The sequence below is a fragment of the Solenopsis invicta genome, chromosome 12, assembly GCF_016802725.1.
Source record: "Solenopsis invicta isolate M01_SB chromosome 12, UNIL_Sinv_3.0, whole genome shotgun sequence".
Lineage (NCBI taxonomy): Eukaryota > Metazoa > Arthropoda > Insecta > Hymenoptera > Formicidae > Solenopsis > Solenopsis invicta.
In genome coordinates, this window is record NC_052675.1 from 15,871,603 (window position 1) to 15,884,151 (window position 12,549).

At 45.0% G+C, this 12,549-nt stretch overlaps 1 protein-coding gene across 1 annotated transcript in view; it reads left to right on the plus strand.

The window, feature by feature from the left end:
* Positions 1-3,450: 3,450 nt before the first annotated feature.
* The window catches only part of LOC105196024 (forkhead box protein O), a 172,490-nt gene continuing 163,391 nt past the window's right edge, over positions 3,451-12,549 (plus strand). Inside the window, exon 1 of the mRNA XM_039456070.1 lies at positions 3,451-5,105. Within this exon, the coding sequence (XP_039312004.1) occupies positions 4,635-5,105 (471 nt within the window). The 5' untranslated portion in view covers positions 3,451-4,634. The remainder of the gene's footprint in view (positions 5,106-12,549) is intronic.

Below are 12,549 nucleotides of genomic sequence, written 5' to 3' on the forward strand. Positions count from 1 at the left end.
CTAATGTGAAAATATAGGAATCTGTGATATCTGTGCCATTGCTTAAAGCTCATAAGTCAACATGTACGAAACTCAGAATTAACCCGGTGTTCATTCGAATGAATTTAAAAGTGTATGATAAGATTACATGTACATACGTACCACGATATGAAGTAGTTAAAAAAAAAAATTTTTAAGTCCAAGTTATATGCTGTTCTCTCGGAGTAAACAGCTTGTATGCTTCTTACATGTCTTTTTTTGGACAACTTTAATCGGGACGATACTTGAAAATGATTAGGTTGCGGACTACTTAAGGATGCTAAAATCGTGTTCTTTAGTTCTTTATTATCCAGCGCGTATCTCAGCTCTGCGCGAAGGAGATGCATGTTTAGGGATCGGCATGAATCGAAGGGATCTCATGAGAGAGTACAGTCGAAATAAAAATCTAGAAACGTCCAAACCGCGTACGGTTTCGTAACCACTTTATTCATTCGTCATTATTTCATACGTCATATCCTCATAAATTTTTATACGAAAAATTATATGTAATTATTAAATGAATACGCTTAAACATTATGACCGTCAAAGAAAGAAATGACTGAGCAGGAAATTTATTACACTCTTTTAAAATTTCAACGGAGACAAAAGCTCGGATAGAACAGGCAAGAAAAGAAATTGACGGATAAAAAGTTTTATAGTACTATTGTACTTAAAAAAAAAAAAAAATTGTAAATTGCATTGTATTTTTTCTTGAATTGTTTTACATTGATCACGTATCAACATATCGCTCGGATTTTCTCGTTGGGTTTTCGCGTACCGTATCAATTACTTGTGCTACTTTAGCAGTCTCGGTCTTTTCCGGACTAATGAACCCAAGGGTGGCAGCGGTTTATTGTCGGTATAAATCAAACGAACTTAAACTAATACAGCCCATTATGCAAGTATAATTTGCAATCATGCTATAGTTATATATCGTTGTGGTAGTCGAAATTGTTTGCACAATTACCCGATCAGGTAGTCCTTAAGAATCCATTCATCTTCTATTTTTAGCCGCACGGCATGTTCGCGCCGTTGTACGTACACGGACGTAGTGAGCTACGGGCACGCTGTTTTTAGCTCACGCGCAAACAACATTGAGCAATGGGTGCATCGGGGATATCCGCCGGACAATCGAAGGTTCAGAGTGCATAATTACACACGGTGACAGTACCCCTTAAGTTAGCCGGGACAGCGGCCGCACAAGACGACACGGATATGGAGCGCGTATGCGTACGTGTTTGGCCACCACCAGGCGCGTCGTTTCTTGTTTCAACCGGGTTGCAATGGCCGGATTTACCTGCCCTTTCAACGGCACTGCCGACTTCTTTTTATGGACGGGGGATATCTTGAGCGCGTGGGATTTATGTCAACAGACCTCGGACAATGGCCGAATTGAAGGACGGTGGAGGGTTTCGGGGGAGTTATTCGACCGGACAACATCGAGCATCGAACATCGGTGAATAATTAAGAGCGCGCAAAAAGCACCTAAGAATCTGTTGTGACAGAAAGTGCATTTAATTGACGATATCTTTGAGGGTGAGCAAACAGCTTCTTCGGATATATACTTCGGTATGACCTCGACGGAACATGTCGAAAATAACTACGGAGTTAGAAAAAGCAGTTACGTGCTACTCAATCGTCTCTGGTCGCCTCTCTATTTTTGGCACTTTTAAAACAAGATAAATGTATTCATTAAAACGTAGCACGCATCAATATAAGGCCAAATTTTTTGTAAAAGAGTACTTTAAGATTCAAATTTATTTAGATGGACGCCTGATTCAGGTGAATCGTTGACATTAATCGAGAAAAATAGTTTACGACATTTCGCTTGTATAATATCACCCGCTTAAACGAGCAACAAATTCTGCATTTAAAATTTCTTTTTTTTTTCTACTCTTTCCTCCTGTAATACTCACAATAGTCCTGAACAAGAGACAACGTGAGAAAAATATTTTTATCGCGAAAATTATCATTCGGAACTTTCGAAACTTTGCGTGAAAAAAAACGGACTATACCTAAATTTTTTTTTTTTCGCCGAATATTTCGACGAAGAATTCGCATCCGGCCGCCGCCGCCGCCGCGATGCAACAATGTTCGCGAACGTATTCAGGAATGTTCCACGGCTTTCGGAGGACGCTGTACCATTCGATAGGCACGCAGACCGAAAACAACAGGCCGAGTTATTTCGATCGGCCGTTGGGAATCTTCGGATTCTACAAGTCGCAGAGCAGCGATACGAAAAAGTACCGGAAGGGTTGCCGCAAAATCGAGCCGAGAAAACGTAGGACGATCGCGGCGGAATGGCGGGAGGAGAAACGGGGTTGGGAAGAGAGATAGGACAGGGAGGACGGAGGATGGAAGAGGAGGAAGAGGGGAGGACGAAGAAAAGGAGGAGAAAGAGAGAGAGAGACAGAGGAAAGAGATGCACCGCGTGCGAATTCCCTCCTCGCGGGTTCTACGCGCAGTGCCGATACCTAACCCTGGGGGCACAGCGTATACCCCTTTTCCCGCCCACCCGTTAGACGAGAGCACGCTGCACTCTCCCTCCTCCTTCCATCGCGTTCTCTCATCCCTCTTCCATCCCCGACTCGCCGTCCTTTTCTCTCGTACGTCTCCCACTCCCCTTTTGCGTTGCACAAAGTTGCAATTTATAGCCGTCTCTCTCGCGCCCATTTGTCCTTCTCATCTCCCCCCACCATCGCGCGTCTCCCACCCCGACTTTCTTACCCCCACCAGCGCGGTGGACGCCGAGACACCCACCAGCTACGCCGCTCTCGGAGTATCTCCCTCCGTGCATCACCCTCCCACCCTCCTATCCTCCCGCTCCGCCGTAGAGGGTACACTTGGTAGTTGTCTTCCTCGTTCCTCTCCCACCATCTCCCTCTCTCTTTCGCTCTCACGTGCCACGCCGTCGGCGGACGATCGGCGCGCCGGAGTGCGGCGACAGGCGTCGCAAATTCGCTTCTCGCAACTTCGGCTCCGCTCGGTCGGTTCCGAGCGCCGCGCCGGCCGGAGGAATTGGCCAGTATGCGCCGCGCTGCCTTGCCGGCAAGTTGCACGTAGTGAATAGGTTTTTGCTTTTCTGACCGATACGTACCGCGAATTGTCGTCTCCCCACGAGAGAGAGAGAGAGAGAGAGAGTCACGAAGCGAGCGACACAGCGCAATTCGCGTTGCGTAGATCTCTCACTCACTTCCGTCGGAATTCGATCTGAAGGGGAACGCACGCTGACGCGTGCGGCGACGGCGACGCATAATCGTCAACTCGTACGACGAAGAAAAGTCATCGCCGTAATCCACGTGTGTATGTGTGTGTGTGTGTGCGCGCGCGGAGATCGAGGAGAGAAGGAGCTGCTGCTGCTGTTGCTGCGCTTGGATCGCGCGCGCACCAGCTTGGAGCGGAGCAGCAGCGCGCGGAGGCTTCGGGAGTATCGATGAGAGATATCAGGGGGAACGGTCTCCCAAGGGCAACGAGGGCACCAAAGGTCACCACCGCCATCGCCATCGCGATCGCGCCGTCGGCGAGCTCTAGCACCGAAAATCGCACGCTGCCGCTGCCAGTCGACGACCATCGTAGTGGCACCAGCAGGAGGAGAAGAGCGCTAGTCGCTGCGCAAATCTCGCCGCGATACCGCGCCGGGCGGCCGTCGTCGTCGTCGTCGTCATCAGCAACGACGCAGAGCGTAGATCTACCCGCGCTCGTACAGCGGGCCAAGTTCCTATCAAAACATGGCCACGTGACCCCCGGACAGCACGGCTTGTAAACACAGAGTTTGACCACGTGGTCTGCTCCCTCTCCGCCGCGCCGAGCACCTATCTGTTTCGCGCGCTCTCTCTCTCTCTCTTTCTCTTCTTTTCTCTTTCTCTCTCTCTCTCTCTCCCTCTCTCTCTTCGCTCCGCCGCGCTTTGCTCCATCTGTCTCTCCTTCCTTCTCTCACTCTCCCCCGTCGCTACCGCTCTCTTCTCCTACGGTTTCTCTCGCTCGCTCGCTCGCTCGCGCGCGCTCTTTCGACACGCAGAACGGCTCCCGCCGGAATCCTCAGTTGGTTCACCGCCGTCGGCAGTCGTACGCGAGCGCACGGTCGCAGCCGATCCGTTTCCCGCGAACCTGTCGTCGCCGTCGTCGTCGTCGTCGTCGTCGTCGCTCGGCACGGAGCTCCGTCTCCCGCGGCGTGCGTGAGCGTCGTCGAGATTCGTGCCTCGTCTGGCGTCACGGCGCGTCACGTCCAGATCTCGCGCCCTCGGTTCGATGTGATGAAGGAACCCCAGTGTCCGGAGAGAGTTTAAGAGACGAAGTGGCAGCAACGGTGACAACGCACTGACTCTCGAAAGAACGCAGCCTGCGCGAGAGCCTTCGTACACAAGCGGGGACGTGCGAAGGCCGTGGTGCACGCATACTCTCACACACATACGTACACACGCGCATAGACACACACATACACACCCGTACACGAGATTAGTGACAGTGCGACTCAAAACGCAACTCTCGATCGCGCGTGAACGGATATTCTCGGTGTGCCACTAAGGATCGTCGGTTACCGATCCTCGCCGGGCGTGTTCGCCGCGTACGATCGCGCGCTCCAATTTCATCCAAGTTCGCAGGACGGCCCGGTGAACATGATGGATTCGGTGCCGGTTACGGCGTCGGGGTCGATGACCCCGTCGCAGCAGCAGCAGCAGCAACAGCAACAGCAGCAGCAGGCGCAGAAGAAGGGGGTCTCGTTCGAGTTCTCGACCTCGCCGGATCTGGAGACCGGATTCGAGCCGCAGACCCGCGCGCGATCCAACACATGGCCGCTACCGCGGCCAGAAGGGTACGTGGAGGGTAACGCGCCGGCCGCGAAGGAGGGAGCCGAGGGCGGCACGCCGCCCCATCAGGCGCAGCTCGCCCAGGGCCTGCTGCCGGTGAAGAAGAACTCGTCGCGGAGGAACGCCTGGGGGAACCTGAGCTACGCCGATCTCATCACCCAGGCGATCACCAGCGCGCCCGATCAGCGGCTCACCCTCTCGCAGATCTACGAGTGGATGGTCCAGAACGTGTCCTACTTCAAGGACAAGGGCGACAACAACAGCAGCGCCGGCTGGAAGGTAAGTGAATTTTCGCGTCGCCCGCCGCCCTGGAGCTCGCGGCGCGCGGCGCGCGGCGCGCGGCGAGGCGTTTTAAACGCCTTGTGCCTCCGAGGCAGGCCGGGGACTCGGCTCTGCCAAGATCTAATTTAAGTCACAACATTGAGATGCTTTTCCCGAAACGTGTCTTAGATCAGGGACGTGAACCGCGCAATGAGGAACACGCGCGCGCGAACGCAATCATTTAACGTTAAATCTCTCGAGAGATGCTACATTTCGAGAGGCACGGGCATTGAAGCACCGCCGCCGCGTGCACGCGTTGCGTCTTCAAAATATATTTAAAGCGACACGTCGGATGACTGTGATGAAATGCGGAGCGCGCGTCAACGTTAAATTCTACTTTAATGATCTCACGTCTCGGAGCAGTTTTTCGTCACTCCGCTCAGACGTTTTTTTTGTTCTCTTCAACAAAGAAATTGCGCAATATATACAATACAATAATTCTGAAATAGATGATTCACGTGAAACACGATAAAACGGCAAACACGCTGTCCACGTTCTCAAACTGTGGTCCCCCTTTCCCCCCTGATCGGAGTTTCATTTAATGCAAGAATCGCACGATTTTTATCACGAGACGAGAATCGGGTAACCGAGTTCGAGGTAACATGCGCGGCACGAATGCGAACCGAAGTCACACTCCGGAGTCACGTTTGCGTAGCGGTATGAAGACTTCCGTTTCTGTTACGGAAACAATCGTGACACGCGACAGTGCGAAGGTTAGACGCGAGAATTCATCCGGCTGGAATTTGTGCGCACGTAACATTTTTTTTGATGATTCACGTTACGAGCGATTACATTACGAACGGACGTTTCAGGGAGACGGACGCCTGAGAAGAGCTTCTATTTCGTAATTAATGCATTTTTAAACTTGGTAGCGATATAACGACAAAAATACTGTGATCCTTTTGTCTGATTAATTTGTACTTTGTCAATTAAAATTCATGTTAATTGTTATTAAAGTCTGTACGCCCAGAGAAAACTTATGTTTAAACTGACAAAATCGTTTCTTTAACTTAGTTTTTTTTTCATGTTGAAGCGAAAATACCTTCGAGGAAAATAAAAATTTATTTAATTTCAAGAAATGACGCCTGATTTATTAGCCTGTTTAAAGTAAATAAATTATTTGTTTAGTTTAAACAAATAATTTTTTGATTTTTAAAAAAAGTATTGGAATAAATATTTAAGAAATAATTTAGTTATTCTGATTTTAAGAATATATTTCTTTCATTTCAATAAAGATTTGCGTTGCATATTCAAACTATTTCTTTAATTCTAATAAAAAGAGAGAGAACAACCAAAAATTTTCTTCAAACCAAACTTTTCTTTAACCGTATAGCAACGCACAAATTTCATTGATTCAAACAAACTTTTTTTGACTCGAAGAAACTTTTCTCTGGGCGCATATAATAGAAACTGACTTAAAAAAAGTCAACGTATCTCACGATTAATTCTGGAAGTTTAGTTTAATGTACTTTATTTCCAAGTTCAATTCACGTTAGTGTTAGTTCAATTAGCAACAAGAGATATAATCTGATACGTTGTCGAACGGTGAAGTTTTTAGATCGCTTTTCTGATTGTGAAAATATTACTATTCTCTTAGTTGAGACTTTTTTTTTAATTAATGTGGAAACGTGGCTATCTCGAGTAGTTTGAAAAAGCACCACGTTCTTTTACCGTTGATAAGAAGAACGAGTTTATCAGAGGAGATAAAGGCGATAATTCATCGAGCGCTTCTTTCTTCTACAACCGAACTTATTTACATAGATTATATGTGCACATCATAAGCTTTAAAATTATGATATTGTACTTTTATTACGATACAATCTCTCACAAAAGATAAAGGCCATGATTATCACCGTAAAAATAATGAAGCGGAAAGGCATAACTGATTGTTACATCTGAAACGGAATTTTAAACCAAGCGGTAGTCCCCATATGTTATTAATTATTAATTAATAATAAAATAGCTCGTGTAAAACGACAGTTGATCTTTTAATGACATTAAACGAACGCAATGCAAATATGAGTCGAACAAAATGTTAGAACTGCAAAGCGAATGTTTATGTTGAACTATTTAGCGCGGCACGCGCATAATTAAAACATTAATAATGTATTATAGTGTTTATAATTATAAAGCTCGAGCTTCTGGCTCGGCAAAGCTCGGCGTTACACGACAGACGAGATGTATCGTTTTACGTGTTTCGTTACGGTGTGTCGCTAATTGGCTGTCAAATTTGAAGTAATTCAATCTTGGAAGCTTGGAAGTTGCGTGCAATGTGCGATAGTTAATATCCTTCTCCATAAATTATGTCTTTGCCGTGTGAATCTACTTTACAACACTCTAAACCATAATAAAAGGGAAAGGAAATTTATTTGAAATGGAAGAATATTTCCTCAAGTTCCAAGTTTGTTTCATTTGATGCATATCTTTTAAATATCCTTCATTATTTCATTATTGCCTAATGATTAGTATTTCTCGATTCGTAATGGTTAACAATCTGAAGAGAAGAGAGCCGCCCAGTTTTATAGGCACTTAGCTTTCGAATTTATAGCTTTTTTTAATATCAACAAAATAGTTGTTTAAAAATCTTTTTATTCATATAAAGTTACATTTGTCAACTAATATTTTATTGTTTAAATGAAAGCAGACGTTCTGAGCCTCCGCTGTGTTTACGATCGTTCGTGATTAGCACGTAAAATATAGGTATGGATATAATATTAATATATTTTTCTGATAAAATCGCACAAAGATTATTAGCATCAAGGTTGATTGTGAGTTTTAATTAGTATATTTTTACAGATCGGTCTATGTTATCTTATTATCTCTTACTATTGTTAAATTCATAATATTGAATTCTACCACATTTGAATTACAGTATTTTTTAATCATTCTTATAGATTCACATAGATTATCAGGCACTGTTCCTATTTAATCAATTTTCCCCGTTATCAATTTAACTAAAATAATGAAGTTAATCAAGTTAATTATAAAAATGTTAATTCTGATTTAAATTTAATTTATTATTTACAAGGTGTCTACGTTAATATGGATACTACTTACTTTGAAACAATTAAAACTAAACAGTTTAATCACAGAAGTGAGTTGACTAGATGAGATTGTTCTTCCAACTGCATATCTTGTGATAAAATAATTAATTTCGACACACAATAGAAGTTCAAAATGACAAAATGTTATTTAACTCGAAAAATTTGTTTAAATTTGATTCTTTAATATATATTTAACAGTGTATATTTTCTTACTTTCTTATGCACCATTTAAGCTTTAAATTTATTTTATTACAATTTTAATGTAATGTTAAAAGATTCATCACATAAATGGACCACAAGTATACTATCTTCGGTCTAAGCTTGTCGAGCTTGGCACTTGTACCGTTTATAATTTTAATTTATTACTTATATTTGGCAAGACACTCTTGATACTTGAAAAAAAATCAGTATTACCGTAAAGAGTATATTCGCGATTGCAACAGTTGAAGATAGTAAAGTTATTTTGACGTAGTTGTGAGCCATGGAAGAAGTTATTGCAATTCTCAGGTATCGAGGGTTAATAGTCTGGGTGTAAGGGCCTTTCATAACTCTTCAGCGCCTAATGTGTCAGTTGACAAATGTGCTTTCTACGTTTCCCTCGTCTCCGTTATTTAAATGGAATATTAGAAATTGCCGGTTAAGCACCTACGGCACTTAGCCACTCAATTATCACGTGTCGAGCCGGGACGCGTCAAATATGCGGCAAGAATCCGCGTTAAAAATCTGAAAGGCGGGGACCGCAGCCACAGTTGCGAACTTGCGGATGCAAGAGTGGTTAGTGACGACGACGACGTCGACGACGACGACGACGACGACGACGACTGTGACGACAACGACGGCGACGGCGGCGGCGGCGGCGGCGGCGACGGCATGCAATCACGTGGCGCAGTCGAGAGTTGAGAAGAGAGAGAGAAGAGATATCTGTATCTTTCCCGCGAGCGCGCGGGAATGCATTCCGACGCAAAATGCAGCGCCGGGAGATTAAGGCCCGTTTGCACCGAGCGGTGCAGCGCGAGGCGACGCGAGGCGACGCGAGGCGACGCGCCGTGCCGTCGTCGTTGTCGCCATCGGCATCGGCCGCGGTCTCGCAGCAGCCGCTGCCGCCGCCGTCGCCGCTGCCGCGGCCATCATCGTCGACGTCACGTCGGGTCGAAGTACACGCATAAATCGATGCCACCGGACGCACAATCGTCGTCGCTCATTTCGCTCTCTCAAACGTCGTTACGGCGTAGCGTTATTTATGCGCGGGTTGCGCCGCATGTGAAAGCGCGCCTGACAAAAGTTCAGGGATACGTATATATTCTGAGAATTTGCGTAGGAAAGAGAGAATTCTTGCGTGCGCGTTTAACGGCCCGTTTCATTCAACGGCTCACCTCGAGACTCCACGACGTCCCATCGGTCATCGGCGGATCGTGACGTCGAAAGCGGGGAAATCGCAGGAGGGGCTCTCTCGCTCTATTGTAGTTGAATACCCTCTTAATACAGTCCGAAACATATAGTTTTTTCATTTTATTTTACAGGCTCGCGAGGCTCATTAATCGATATTAATGATGTTATGAATAAGCAAGGCCCGGCAGTAGCATATCTTATTTCCTTATTTCCTTATCGAGGCCTTTTTTACTATGTAGACGCGGTTGTTACACCGTCAATTATATCGCGAAAAGTTACAGTATTTACGGCAACATGATTGCAATTCGAGTAACGCGTTGCGAGCACAATAATTGGTGCTCCCTCCGGCGTGCAATCGCGAGAGGCTTGCCCGGCGAGGATTTTTTATTAGGCCGCGCATGATAACGTGGACGATACGTGGTGGGTTTCAGTGATGCGTCTCGTCGGCGCGTTATGAATTATCCTTTACGCGCGAATCGCCCGGACTCCGTAAGATGGAAGGGAGACCGGCTTCTGCCGCCAGGTCTCCGAGACATCCTCTACGACCTGCGAATACGACTGTATCGCGCAGTTTTTAACAGTCCACGAGAGCTCGACGCGAGATTCGCGACGTAACGACGTCCGATTCACTTTGCAAATTACCGCTAGATTTACGGAAGAGGCGCGTCGCAGAAGCAACGTCGAATCTCGCCCAAGAATTTCATCGCGCAAATTGTCTGTCCGTAATGGCAATCCGTAACGAACCAGCGCCGCGTGCTGTAACGCCCAGGTGATATTCGCGTTCCCGCCAAAGAGAGCCTTGCGAAAAGCTCTTAAGGTAGTTAGACCCCAAAACACATAGATTCAAGAAAGTGTCTTGAAACTTTCGTCTCGATTAATTTAGATATTATTACGCTTTAGTCAAATTTAACATTTTTTTTTAGTTAACTTGTTTAACTTCGTTGTTTAAAATTCACAAACAATAGCAACTTGTAAGAATGATTAAAAATGATGATGAATTTGAATTTAACTCTTCGAATTTAACAGTGCTTAAATAAATTTATTTCATTTGATATTGGGCAAGCGGGCAAAATGCTTCGTCTTTTTTTTTTAAATAAATTTAAGGATATGTTCGAGTCTGTCGTTGATACGCATAGTCGGAGGTCTAACTACCGTCAAGTCATCGCGCCGCGCCGCGCCGTCGGACATCTTCATCTTCCTAGCGTGCAGCGTTAGCGCTAGAGAGGTGTCGAGGAGCCGTGAAACCGGCCAAAAGGTTACTCATCCGTCTGGTTTTAAGGCACCAGCGCGGTGGCTGGCGCCCGTCATTACAAAGCTCTCCTCCCTACCGTCCGCTCTTCGGACGCTGCGCGCTGGTCGGTATCCATCCCTGGCGATTAGAGGCGGCCCGCGCCCCCTTGATGACCAGCAGAAAGAACTCGGCTAAATGTCCGGCCGTCTCCGCGCGCGCTGTTACGGCACGGTAGATACTGGAACACTACCGGTCAGTGAAATCGGAACGCGTCGCGCCGCGACGATGAATACTGAATCCTTCTGTGAGATCGTTATTCACCGGATTATCTTCGGCCTCTTGGGGAAAGGAGAATTAATCGGCGCGTCTCCCAGAAGTCGCAACTTTATCTTTAATGGCGGATTCTTTGATAATTAAAATTATCGCGATCATTAAATTTAAGGTATGGGCTTCTGGAGCAGTCTGCACTCGAGATTCTTTGTGTCATGTTCTGTGCAAGTATTGAAAGCGTTAATAATTTCTATTTTTATTTTATATAATATTAGTTTCTTTTTAATATTTTGAAACGTGTAGAGTAAGAATTATAACGGTAAAGAAATGAATTACGATGTCATTGGACCGAAAATTCCTGTTATAATAAGAAATTTTCAAGGAAACGCCCGTAACTTAATTGATATTTTAACTAGGACCAATTACGTGGCGATAAGTAAGCTCAGAAAAATTATAAATGCACCTAGATAGCTTCATGGTGTTCTGATTTCTCTGAACAGCACTTGCGTGACACCATCTCACACGAAGTTACCTTGTAATTCTGACGTCGTTGTTTCGATTAACGCGATAAGCACACGTCGACACGGAACGCATAGATATATCGTGCGAATATAAAAGAGAGAGGCGATTATGATCTTCAAATAAACTAGGAATCTGCTTGTCAGAAAGCGATAGAAATCTATTCGTCGCGAAGATTTCACGGCAGTTGTCGATTCAAAGTTTCAGAAGCGTTTTTGCCTCGTTAGCGTCGTGCGCGAATTTTACGGATAAATCTGTAGACTTGGTGTGCCCGGTGGTGTTGCGTTAACAAAACGACACAGTTCTAGCACGGAGTGATAGGCGGGATCAAATGTATTGATCCCGCGTTACATCGAAGGTAATTAATGGTAAGCGGTGATGGGACGAGCCGATAGTATTGGGCAAACGTAAAATAGATACGATTGATGCCATAGTCTCCAGTTCTACTGCTCCACGGTTTTGATTTGATAGTTGCGACGGCCGATATGGATCGAGTATATTAAAACGAGGCATAAAGGCAGTAATCGACCATATAAACTTTTAACGAGACATCATCGACTTAATGAAAAGCAGTCACTGCTTCTTAATATTTCCGTCGGGCCGCCTCGAAGGATTGATTGCGAATCATCCTATGGAACGAAGCACATTCTAGACCTTGCGTATTATCTGATGTATAAAATAATTTAAAAAAAAAGAAGATTTAATATCGTAAAGTAACATATTTCCGCAATAAATAGCATAAAAAAATTAAGCGGTAATAATTACCTAATTAATTATCGCTCAACGCGTTAATTAATATAACAAGTTAAAATTAAAGAGAATAGTTATTGGAGAATATTCTTAGGCGAGATAAAAAGATGCATAATTGAAATACAAAATAAGAAGTAAAATAAAGTAGATGTATCGAGAAAGTTACATTCTGAAATAAGTAAATGTTTACAAATTTATT